The sequence below is a fragment of the Schistocerca gregaria genome, chromosome 2, assembly GCF_023897955.1.
Source record: "Schistocerca gregaria isolate iqSchGreg1 chromosome 2, iqSchGreg1.2, whole genome shotgun sequence".
NCBI classification, from domain to species: Eukaryota; Metazoa; Arthropoda; class Insecta; order Orthoptera; family Acrididae; genus Schistocerca; species Schistocerca gregaria.
In genome coordinates, this window is record NC_064921.1 from 79,500,125 (window position 1) to 79,513,741 (window position 13,617).

Here is a 13,617-nt window from a genome sequence, read left to right on the forward strand (position 1 = left end):
TTTTACACCTTCTACAGTAGCTTCATACGCTTTCCTTTGCCTGCTCGGAGTATTCAGAACGTTTAGAACTGCTACCTGCTTCAAACGGGAGGTTTTGAACTGACGATGTACTATCGGGTTTGTTTCTCTTTCTGATAGGCACTATCTTACATTTATCGAAAGGTAAAGACAGCCACTATTCGTTATACTAAAGTGGAATTTTTGTGTGTTTCTGGATTACCTTATGATCGTTCAGAAACTATAGTTTTCTGTAGACAGCAACATCGTCAATGCACGATCTTCCAGCGCTACTGATCCTGTCTGATATATCGTTTATGTCTATTACGAACTTCAGATGCCACCTACGCCTCCTTGGAACATATTCTACACAGCATTCGCTATCGAGTACATATGCATCGAGCCATCACATATTTATGAAGATACTTGAGATGATCGTATCAGGGTTAGTAGCCGACGCCTGTCGACAATTTAAGAAGAAAGAGTCTACCTGTTTACCTGCCCCTATTGTGCTGCATAATACCGTGTATGTACAGAGAAAGCTTTGCGTGCATGAAGAGCTCCAGCATATTCCTATCACAGTACTTGACAATCACGGACCGATATTTACTGTGAAAGATGGAAAGATAGGGAAAGATCCATTTTCTAGGTTGCACTTTCGCCTACCTTCATTACTCTGGATTTTGATCTGTGAAGATATGTGAAAAATTTGCTGACACAACGGACAAACGAAGAACGAAGACACACTTTACCAACACCTCATGAGAGTATGCACAAGTTGGCGGCTCCTTGGGTGGATATTTGAAAGACTGGCTCGGTCTACGATTCCTCGTGGTCATGGCTATGTAGTAAGAAAAGAAGGAAGGAGCATGGGAGGATGATTATAAAGTAAAGTCTCGTACTCATCATATCTGATGAAGTGTGAGTTTCACTTGCAGCAGGACGAATGAAGAAATAATTAGTAACCTTTTCGAAGGAACCATTCCGGAATGTGCCTAAACCGATTCGATGATTTGGGAAACCACGGAAGGCCTAAATCGGTACTGCAGCTGAAACTGAAGCCCAGGCCTCTGAAATCACCCTTAAACTCCTGCATCACCTTGCAAAAGATCATTGTGAACGTCATGAACATTCATGGCAGGGTCAAGGATTTTTGTCAAATGACAAGTGGAAAGAGCTAACTTGCAAGAACTGACTTCTTGTAGTAATAACAAAAACTTAATCACCGAAGGCACTCTACCTGATCAATAGTATCCGGACACCCCCAAAAACAGACGTTTTTCATATTAGGTGCATTGTGCTGCCACCTACTGCCAGATATTCCATATCGCGACTTCAGCAGTCATTAGACATCGTGAGAGAGCAGAATGGGGCACTCCGCGGAACTCACGAACTTCCAACATGGTCAGGTGATTGGGAGTCATTTGTGTCATACATCTATACGTGAGATTTCCACACTCCTGAACATTCCTAGATCCACTGTTTCCGATGTGATAATGAAGTGGAAACGTGAAGGGACAGTACAGCACAAAAACGTACAGGCCGACCTCGTCTGTTGATTGACAGTCGAAGAGTGTCGTAATGTGTAATAGGCAGACATATATCCAGACCATCACACAGTAATTCTAAACTGCATCACAATGAATCCCAAATTGCACTTAACTTTAGAGAACAGCGTTAAGGCGCATAGCAGTCTTTGGAAGCAATAACGCTACGGCCGGCAGGCAGTACGAGCGTTCAGTCCCGACGGCGTGTGCACAGTGTCACATAGCAGGCCGTATATATTTATATATAATCCGACCGGCCCCACAATAAGCGGTCCTGACAAGAATCCATAACCACACCGACTCCAGGGAACGGACAGTCTCAACAAATGGCCTGCAGCACAAATAGATTGCAGTGAAAATAAGGTCAAATCGCAGCCACACTGGAATATATAAAAAGAATACCCACAAATTCTTAAAGAGCAATACTCCAACATTACCCGTCTCTCATCAAATTAGCCGTAAACTTAGAGATCACTTCCAGTTGCCTTAAGGCACTTTCAACATTAAATAAACATACCAAATGCTGTCGTGACAAATGATTAAACCTTTCTATATTTTTAGCTCAGATACAGTTGGCTTACTAGTTTTTCTTTTCATTGTCTGACTGGCGTGTAATTTAATATGAATAGTCATTTTTGGTCCATATACATTGATGAAAAGTATCCGGACACCCGTAAGTGGACGTTAATGCCAGATTGTGGCGACCCTTCGCCTTTACGACTGTTTGATCTCTGCTGGGAACACGGTCAACGAGGTGTGTCAGTGTCGGTGGAGGAATGGCAGCCCATTCTTCCTCAAGAGCCGAAACCGCCGACGTTTTTGGTGTTGGATGGTAGTATCTTAAGATAAGATGACGTTCTAAGTCGCTTAACGGTGTTCCGTTGAGTTTAGGTGGGGATTGCGGGCAAGGCATTCTGTTTCAGGAATAAGAATAGAAGCTGAGGTAATGAACTAAAATTTGGGACTTGGCTGGAACTTTAACTCGGGTCTCCTGCTTACAAGGCAGATGTGCTATCCACTACACCATCTTTCTTTTTTTCATTTTGGTCGTTTTGTTCGTTCCATTTGGTCTGTGCAGACGTTACGTGACACCCGTTCTAGTTCATCGTTGATTCCTTTACTCAGTTTTTGTTTTATTACAGACATCAGACAACGCTCTGACCAAATATCTTGAGCTACCGTGAAGGATTTTTTAAAGGGACCCAACAGCACCCAGCCATTCTTAGTCATTGTGGCTAACACAGCTGCACGGAATACCTTGGTCAAATGCCCTCCCTAACACAAACTTCACATCTCAACCTGTCTTGATTTTCCATTTTTTAAATCTTTAATATTTTGAGGCTCTCCAACATTAGAATAGCACCCCAGCTATGTACAGGAATGCTGCCCTTTAGGTGTAGGTGATCTATTGCAATGTGGACCCATGTGTAAAAAAGACTATTAGTGTACATTTTGCTAGTAAATATTTTTTACGTTGCTTGTGTGGATATGTTATATTTTTATATAGGTGTTGACTTGTGGCAGTTAGTACCCGAATCAGTAATGTAATGTCATTTCTAGATCCCTTTCTGCTGGTACTTTTGCTTTGCAACGAACTCTTAACGTGGTACTGCTTTTTGAGACCTGCGTGTATGAGATTCCAAGGTGTCCATATGCGCCTGGTATTAACACAGCGCAGCACAGCACAAAGTTTCCCAGTACTTGCGTCACACTACGCGAGAATGACACGGGCGGCGTGAACTTTCAAGAAATTACCGCGCGACTTCGAAGAGGCTCAAGACTGAAACAGTTGCATGTTACACAACACGCTATTTACATTGATTACTAAATAAGACTGGCTGATGGATTTTTCTGTCGTTTTAAGAACGGTAAAACCATACAGTGGACTTTTACCGTGTTTATACTTCCCGTTACCTTGTTTCTGAGTCACAGAACGCTACTTAAAAGATTTGCTGCCGTAATCATCACGCGATCTCCTCGATCGCTTCTCCTCACTGTCCTTACTCAGTTCTTCATCCTACACACCCACTTTGATATGCAATTTCCTGTGTATAATCTCATTATTCATAAATTTAAGTGGGATAAAATTGTCTCATTTGGATATTTCGTATCACCAGTTATGGTTGCATAAACAAAGATAACTGTTAATCGTTGAGTTTTCCAACCTTCCTTTACACTGTAGTATCTATTTATTAATTATTTTCCTAGCCTAACGTCCTCTTGAATACGATGGGCAAATGATGCCTGATAATAATAAGTTTGCAAGTCGAAATGAGCTGACAGAAAAACTATGTGCTGTAGAACATCCAGAGTTTGGGTGTTACTCATCTTTAAATATGACTGAGCTCTCTGCCGCCGTTTTCGTTATTTGTAGATTCAGTGGTTGCTGTATTCCAAAGTTTGGACCCCAGAAGTTATATGATGGAAATGGGACGTTTTTCACTTTTGTACAGGAAAGACGTTGAATAATTAACATTGACCACCGTGGAGTAAACAGTTCACATACCAGCAAATGTAAGTGCGTAGCTGTCTTCTGACTGGCGAAAGCGGAACTAGCGCCGTTCTTCCCTCCCGCTCTTCTTCCGACATGTTCACTATCTTCTTCTCTTCTCCACTAGTGACTCTATCCTTTTCCTGCACTCCTCTTTGTCACTGATCTGCGTCACATAGGTCGGGGCATACTTGCTCCTCCAATTTTCCTTCCCTTCTTTTGGTAATTTTGTCCACATTCACTCTCCTCACAAGCCTCGAATCATTTTGCTATTTTCAGTCCTGAGATCTCCTGATGACGTTCTCAGTTCTCCGGTACACGTCTCCACTTTTTCTGTCACCTGCTCACTTAAGACTCAGCTCTTCCAGTCAATATTTTTCTATTGTTACAGTCTCATCCGCGTATCGCACCCCATTCCTCGCTGCGTCTTGTAGTGTCTGTTCTTACGATACACTAAATTCTTTGGATACAGCAAATATATTTAGTGTAGACTTCTGTCATCCTACGGAAGGGTAACTTCATCTTAATCTTAATCTCTCTCTCTCTCTCTCTCTCTCTCTCTCTCTCTCTCTCTCTCTCTCTCTCCTTTCCTTAATATATTCACCCAGGTGTTCAAATTTGCTTAACTTCTGGTCTTTTCAATCTCCAGTTGTATTTAGTGACTTTTTCTTCTTGTAGGCGGTCCTCAGTCATACCCTTCTTGCTATCTTGCTTTCACGGGAAATGTGTGATCTCGAACGTTCATCACTGCTCGGAGATGCGCTTAGAACATAAATAGCTCGTCCCAAAAACAGTCGTACGAGCCATTCGCATTGAAAAGAGCAAGAGACATTTGAATGAACACCTATTCAATGGCGAAGTCAGGAATTTTGGTAACTCAAAGAAACAAAATAATAGATATAATACAACTAAAACCACTTATATTTCAATCTCATAACGTATTCCTATATTTTCCTCTGCTTAAAGTAATTATGCAATCCGAACAACAATTTTTTTGTTGACATGGTCATGCTGCAGGTGTGGAATCTCAGTGAACCAGTCAAAGGAAAGCGAAACAGAACAGTGTGCACATCTAACTAAAGACACTTTGTCATTCAGCATTAGTTTTGCATTCAAGCAGTCCTGTATCAAACGCCACTCTACTTACATTTCTATACATGGCATTTGATGGCGAGCTATTTGAACGCAGAAGTAACGTTGAACGTCAGAAAGTGCCTTTAGTAAGATGTGAATATCGTTGTGTTTCACTTTCCTTCGACCACTTCAGTGCAATTCCACACCTGCAAATTTGAAGACTGAATACATGTGCAACAGTATCAGATGCTTTGTTGTTCAGATACAGTAACTATTTTAAGCAGAGCGAAGTGTAGCAGTGAATCACGACACTGAACTCAGTATTTTCGGTCGTGTTCTATCTGTATTTTGTCTTTTTTGCGTGGTACTACAAAAAAATGCTGCAGATTATTTGGATAGATAGTGTTAGTAACGAAGAGCTGCTAAATGAAAGAGTGGAAAAAAGAATTGTATGGAATAACTTGACTGAAAGTAGTGCTGTTTTGATAGGATCCATCCTTTGGCATAAAGGAGTGGTGAACTTGGAAATGGAGGAAAGTGTGTGTGTGGGTTGGGGGTGAGGGGATGAGGAGGGAGACGTGGTAAGAATTGTAGAGGGAGACCAATAAATGAATACGGTAAGCAGGTAGATATTTTGAAGACACAGAATCTGTTCATTCGCGATAAATGCAAGCTAAGTAAGGGTTCAATGCTGTAGAATACTCTCTGTAAAATCTAATTGGGACCTGGCAACGTATTTGGTTTTAACTGTTTCAGTTGTTTCTCTACACCAGAGCTACTTATTACAATGTCTTCCATACTGGAACCTGTGTGTTGGTCAAACAACGGTACCTTTGTATAGTTGTCCTGTGTGGACGGTTGCTGAAGTGCAAAATATAAAACTTTGTTTTTGCTTTTGCTACCTTCTACTGCCACACCAGACTGGTCAGTCAGTGACTGGATGCTGCTCAGCGAATTTACGTAGGACCAAAATTTTCCTGGGTTCTCGGCCAGACTGTTTGCTAAGGTATGACAGTAGTAGTTGTGGTATATTTCACGCATTGATCTTTTCACAGCTGCACACATGTCCAACAATATTTGCCTGTCGTAATTAGCGCTTACTTTTTTGAACAGAGGGGGCAACACCGTTTGCTTGCGGAGCATCTCCCGAATTTCGTTGCTGAACCGCAGTCCTCTTGAAAGTAGCATTGTCCTGTCATGTATCGATACCACCGTACCGGCGTATCACAGCAGTAACAGGATGGCAAGTTTGCGCCCGATGCCGATAGCTTTCGCGACTAATCTGGCGGCGCCGGTGGTGCGCGCCTGCTGAGCCACGCCTAGAGAGGCTCTGGACTGCGAGCCCTCTACCGCCGCAATACAGGCGGCAGGCGGAAGCCACAGCCTTCCTTCACTTGGAGCCACTTCGTGCCGCCTCGTCGTGGCTCCGCCATCGATAGTGCTGTGGTGCGGAGTAGCCTCATCGTTGTTGCTGTTGCAAAATAGCTGGTTTCAGTTTCTTGCCGCATTACCCAAAATGAGTCTTGGTGCGCTTGCAGAAATAGATGAAATCTGGGATAGCAGGACGGAGCGGATCGGGTTATAGTTGTGGAAAGGGGCCAAAACCAGTTACTGTCAGTTGCACGAAACATACAAATTTTCAGAATGAGATTTTCACTCTGCAGCGGAGTGTGCGCTGATATGAAACTTCCTGGCAGATTAATACTGTGTGCCCGAGTTCGAGTCTCGGTCGGGCATTTAGTTTTAATCCGCCAGGAAGTTTCATACAAATTTTATTTTCCTAAAAGACTAAATCACACCTGCCATTGAAAGCATTCAAAAACAATACGGCTAAAGGCCCAAACAGAATTTATTAAAATTGCCTGAAGGGGAATACACACGGCTGAAGGCCTTAGTTACAAAATTTTACCTAAAAACTCGGCTGCAGGCCACACACTGGAGATAGAAAAACTGAAGGCTTAAGGCCTGGATAACAAGAATTTCACATAGAGTGAAAATTTTAAATGTTTTAAAGAAGCGACTTTTCAAATTTTAATTTAAGACGGCAGAAGGTCTTATCTTAAAATATTTCACGTAAAGTTCTGCTGAACGCCACATACTGAGCATAGAACAACTCAAGGCTTAAGGTGTGGATAATAACATGGATTTCCAACGGGCAAATCCCCTTTTAAAAAAAAATTGTTGGAGCAAGAATATTCAAAGTTTTAGTTTAAGACAGCTGAGGACCTTATCTTAATATTAAAACAAAACTAAATTAATGATGGCCTCGCTGTGGAACAACACGGACGAATCACAAGTCAACATACACAAAGTTTCCATCAGCGGTCGGCGACCAAATACACGTCGTCCGATGAGATGTGTGTCGGCAACGGTCGGGCGAATCAGGGCTGTCCGGATCTTACTGCAGATCCATCGCGACTCCCTTGATCGCCTTTCAGAACTCTGAGGCACGGCGACCCGGGCACACTGGCTCGGACCCAACCATGCAGAGGGAACACCGGCCCATTGGCCACCCGACATCTCTGTACACGGAAAGAACCAACCAAAGTCCCACAAGATGATCAACTGAAGGGGCCCAGAAGCGATTGGAAGACCAAATACACGTCGCCCGATAAGACGACCGACCGAACGACCAACCAACCAACGGTGGGACCCGCTCAAGTCTCCTTCCGGCGGACACTGCACGTGTACCCCAGTGGCCGGGCGAGTACTGGCTGTCCCGACCTTACTGGTGCTGCGTCCTGACTGAACTCACCGCACACCACGTCTGAACATCCATGGTGGTGTCTGTTTGTTCTACACTCCCGGAAATGGAAAAAAGAACACATTGACACCGGTGTGTCAGACCCACCATACTTGCTCCGGACACTGCGAGACGGCTGTACAAGCAATGATCACACGCACGGCACAGCGGACAAAGCAGGAACCGCGGTGTTGGCCGTCGAATGGCGCTAGCTGCGCAGCATTTGTGCACCGCCGCCGTCAGTGTCAGCCAGTTTGCCGTGGCATACGGAGCTCCATCGCAGTCTTTAACACTGGTAGCATGCCGCGACATCGTGGACGTGAACCGTATGTGCAGTTGACGGACTTTGAGCGAGGGCGTATAGTGGGCATGCGGGAGGCCGGGTGGACGTACCGCCGAATTGCTCAACACGTGGGGCGTGATGTCTCCACGGTACATCGATGTTGTCGCCAGTGGTCGGTGGAAGGTGCACGTGCCCGTCGACCTGGGACCGGACCGCAGCGGCGCACGGATGCACGCCAAGACCGTAGGATCCTACGCAGTGCCGTAGGGGACCGCACCGCCACTTCCCAGCTAATTAGGGACACTGTTGCTCCTGGGGTATCGGCGAGGACCATTCGCAACCGTCTCCATGAAGCTGGGCTACGGTCCCGCACACCGTTAGGCCGTCTTCCGCTCACGCCCCAACATCGTGCAGCCCGCCTCCAGTGGTATCGCGACAGGCGTGAATGGAGGGACGAATGGAGACGTGTCGTCTTCAGCGATGAGAGTCGCTTCTGCCTTGGTGCCAATGATGGTCGTATGCGTGTTTGGCGCCGTGCAGGTGAGCGCCATAATCAGGACTGCATACGACCGAGGCACACAGGACCAACACCCGGCATCATGGTGTGTGGCGCGATCTCCTACACTGGCCGTACACCTCTGGTGATCGTCGAGGGGACACTGAATAGTGCACGGTACATCCAAACCGTCATCGAACCCATCGTTCTACCATTCCTAGACCGGCAAGGGAACTTGCTGTTCCAACAGGACAATGCACGTCCGCATGTATCCCGATCTACCCAACGTACTCTAGAAGGTGTAAGTCAACTACCCTGGCCAGCAAGATCTCCGGATCTGTCCCCCATTGAGCATGTTTGGGACTGGATGAAGCGTCGTATCACGCGGACTGCACGTCCAGCACGAACGCTGGTCCAACTGAGGCGCCAGGTGGAAATGGCATGGCAAGCCGTTCCACAGGACTACATCCAGCATCTCTACGATCGTCTCCAAGGGAGCATAGCAGCCTGCATTGCTGCGAAAGGTGGATATACACTGTACTAGTGCCGACATTGTGCATGCTCTGTTGCCTGTGTCGATGTGCCTGTGGTTCTGTCAGTGTGATCATGTGATGTATCTGACCCCAGGAATGTGTCAATAAAGTTTCCCCTTCCTGGGACAATGAATTCACGGTGTTCTTATTTCAATTTCCAGGAGTGTATATCGTGTCTCCCTACCACTTTCGCGCAACGACGCTCTGAGCGTGTTTTTTTTAGGGAATTAACTAGTTTGAACCTGGGACCTGTTGCTGGTAAGGAGACGCCAGACCACACATGACATGTAGAATTCAGAAGAGTTCAGTGAGACTAGCGATGATATAACCAAATACTAAATGATCTCAGCGTCAGCTCCACTGCACTCGCTGTAAAAGAATCTTAATACTAACTAAATTTAGTGGAAAGGGTTCAAGGCTTTTCTATTTTTAGTTAGCTGGTAAAATATCGTCGAAAAAGCATTTAAGTTTACCATTGGAAATTTTATTCTGCTCACAAAACATCCTTTATAAATTGCACTATTGGTAAAAGGAAATGTTTTAATACAGGATGGTAAAAACCAACTGCGTCCAACAAAAATGTGAACCAATATTCCCTGAATGGGTTTCCTAGTTCTACAATTGATCGAAGGATGACCTATGCCATATCACATCTATAATCTAGGTTTAATTTAAGTTTCACAAAAGAGAAAACTATCAAAATGGTCTACAGTGACCCTCAATTATCTTTAATTACTTATCTAACTTGTCGTAAATTACAGTGGCTGATGTGGCTTCTCAATAACAATATAAAAGAAAAATCATCGCGTTTCTGATCTGTTCTTCAAGTGGCAAGTGTGATCACCATGAGTTTTAATTAACGATCGACACTAGTATTACGCAAAAAAGGGGTGTAACAGATGAGTCTTCTGGGGTTCTGAGTGAAGCCTTATGCGCTCAAAAATGCGACATCGCGTGCGTTCATTACCTTGTCGGTGTTTAGGCAGCATCAGGGCGACAGCGGCCGGCGCACCATCCATCCAGCTCGCCGTCTCGGAACTAACTCTCCTAACTTCTCCTTACTACATTTTATCGAAGTTGGTTTAAAAAAACTATCTGGCTATGTTTTCATCTGAGCAATCAGGGTCTCAATGTTAACCTTAAGCTCCGCCTACAAAAATTCTGTCTATCCAATGAGAAACGTTATACTTTTCGTGGTGGGGCCATGTTTTTAAAGTTTGCAACGTAGCAGAGACGCGAAAAAGTCTCACGCTAAAACCTGCAGCTGGTGTGGTCCTTTTAGCGTTATCGTGAGATCTATACTGTTCTTTTGGAGGGCTCTATCTTTTAACATGGGCTGGGGGGGGGGGGGGGTGGTCCTTGACGTACCTGAGACGCGAAAAAGTCTCACGCTAAAACTTGCTCGTGGTAGTGGCCCTTTTTGTGTTATCGTAAGATCTATACTGTTTTTCTGGAGGGCTCTAGCTTTTAACATGGGCTGGGGAGGGGGGTGGTCCTTGACGTACCTGAGACGCGAAAAAGTCTCACGCTAAAACTTGCTGGTGGTAGTGGCCCTTTTTGTGTTATCTTAAGATCTATACTGTTTTTCTGGAGGGCTCTAGCTTTTAACATGGGCTGGGGGGTGGGGGGTCCTTGACGTAACAGAGATGCGAAAAAGTCTCACGCTAAAACTTGCTGGTGGTAGTGGCCCTTTTTGTGTTATCGTAAGATCTATACTGTTTTTCTGGAGGGCTCTAGCTTTTAGCATGGGCTGGGGGTTGTCCTTGACGTACCTGAGACGCGAAACAGTCTCACGCTAAAACGTGCGCGTTGTGTAGACGTACAGGTAGGCTCGCGGCGTGGGTGCTCAGCCCCTCCCTTATCGTAGGGCCTTCTAGCTTAACACGGTTCTGCTCTCGGCTTCTGTTCTCGTTTCTCCCCTCGGAACTGCGTCGGTCTCTCGGTGGTAAGGTACGACATGCATTTAGGCATTCTTGTGTTAGTCTGTGGTATTCCATTTGCTCACTCGTTACTCGTATTACTTTGGTTAATTTAATGTCACGATTTATTCGGAGCTATGTGACATACTACTAGATTTGCTTATTATGTCAGGGTTTTCATGGAAGGTGTTGGATTTGCCTGACACCTTACACACGACCCGGAAGTACTAGCGGTCGCACCAAAGCTAGTACTTAGTGATTCCAGTAGATCGAATAAGAAACGAGATGGCGTTACCGCAAAGACAAAATGTCAAGTAATAAACGGCATGAACACGAGTCGCGCACGGCTCAATAGAACTTAACAAATCTTCTGCCTGTTGTGTTAACTCGTTCGCTGATCGTTTCTGCTCCTGTTCGGCTTCCCTGCGACGACAGTTGCTGCTGTAGCCCTTTTTTCCTTGTAGCTGTGTACGAAGTCGTACACAACAAGCACCGCATTGTACGACGTGTGTAGCGAGTTGCTTGAGGAAGGTGACTGAGGTGTGTGTGGTGTGCGCAGGTGCTCAGCGCCGGCTACGGCGTGGTGCGCGCCTGCTTCAGCAGCGAGGGCGTAGCCGCCGGCACGGCAAGCGTCAGCGAGGGCCGCGCCGCCGTCGACGGCTGCGCCGAACTGTCCGGGGGCAGCGTGTCTCTGAACGCCACCGCCAGGGGCGCGCCGCTGCTGCTCGACCTCACACCCACCAGCAGTCTGCACAAGTGCGCAGGTCAGCACGCTTCTCTTTCTATACACTGGTGACACAGTGCATCGGCCTCGTTCGAAAGCCAGGCGTGATTCGTGCTAGTAACTCCTGTAATCGCCGGGTACGCTTACAGATAAGGCGCATCACTTTGCATTTAAACATTCTTGATATGCAGCGTGTGTCACTAACTATTGCCACTAACAAGGAGACGGCACCACCTTGGAGTCGGGGACTTGTCCGCAATTTTGTGTGGCGAAAGAGGACCCCTAACACCTCACGTTGTTAAAATATTAGGACGCACTACCCGGAAAATCCCGAGAAAACTCGATCCAAAATTTCTTAGGTGCCTTATGAGTATAAAATGTTAGTCTATTGTCGTGCTACCGTCTGGCCTACATGGTTAGCGCTCGGACCCTTACGCCAGACGTCTCGGGTTCGATTCCTCCTCCGGCACTTTTTCTTTCTTCTGTTGCTTGCAGAATTGCAGCGCATTGTTATAGGAGAATCGTGAAATTAATTCCCGGGAAGATTGTATAAAAATTCATTCTGTAATTCACCATCAATTATCGTCACCAATATTCCGAGACATGATTTAATATGCCTGGTTTGCCTCAAAATTGTCAGAAACTCGAAACATTTTCGTAAATGTTAATGGGGCATGTTTTGTACAGATTTATTGCAAACGCCCTGTGATCGTAAAAAACCCACTTTTATATGTTCCGCAAGATGTCGCAAAAATTATTGCTTTGTTTGTTTTTACGATAACTACCACTGCGGCTCTTGTTTACAATTATTACATGTATAAACATTGAATGTTTCCCAATCGACTTTGTTATTCTGATTAAAAAGGCAATGTTTCTCCTCATATACTTTACAATGAAAAATGGAAAACCCACCGCCATGAATTGCCTTGTTGGACAAAAAGAAAATAATTTTTATTCAATAATGTAACTAATTTCTTAAATATAATGTAGGTTTGGGAAACTTTCTGAATAATTGGTGGAATAACCAAAGAAAATGAAACAGAAGAAAAAAAAGTGCCAGGGGAGGAATCGAATCCGAGCCCTAAACACCGTGGCCAGCCGGCGACTAAGCAGTGTGCTAAAATTTTAGACTCATAAGGCACCTAAGAAACTTTGGATCGATTTTCCAGGGATTTTCCGGGTACTGCGCCCTAATATTTTCACCACGTGAGGTGTTAGGGGTCCTCTTTCACCACACAAAATTGCGGACAAATCCCCAACCAAACGGTGGTGCCGTCTCCTTGTAAGAATATCTCCGAAAATATGATAGTAGCTGAAAACTTTGTTGGACAAACGTTGCATGGCACAGCAGGGGCCCTAAGAGGACGTTGGTTTTTTGTTGCTAGGTGGGGTTGCGTCAGAGATATCAAGGTCAACTTTGTCTTTTCAAATGGAACGTTATAGTTTGGTACTTATTTTCTGATAGTGGGTATCGTGACGAATCCAATGATGTGTAAGGTCTTTGAAGGTCAACGAAGGTCACAAAGCTGGCACAGACGTCCATTTACGGAAGGTGTTCGAAGTGATGACCATTGGAATCAATGCAGTGCTGCAGTCTTCTTATCACGCATTGAGTGGTGGTATTCCTTATCACATCGGCACTTATCGAAGCACATGCTCTCGCAATTCTCTTTTGCATATCTTCTGGTGCAGTTAGAACGTCCTTCTACACAATGTCTTTTGCGAATACCCGCAAGAAAAAATCCAGAGGCGTCAACTCTGGCGAACTAGCCGGCCACGACACATCTCCTTCGCATCCAAGCCAACGGTT

At 45.2% G+C, this 13,617-nt stretch overlaps 1 protein-coding gene across 1 annotated transcript in view; it reads left to right on the forward strand.

Annotated features, from left to right (window-relative positions):
* LOC126336350 (uncharacterized) overlaps window positions 1-13,617 on the forward strand; it is a 474,839-nt gene that overhangs the window by 444,701 nt on the left and 16,521 nt on the right. Inside the window, exon 14 of the mRNA XM_049999936.1 lies at window positions 11,643-11,847. Within this exon, the coding sequence (XP_049855893.1) occupies window positions 11,643-11,847 (205 nt within the window). The remainder of the gene's footprint in view (window positions 1-11,642; window positions 11,848-13,617) is intronic.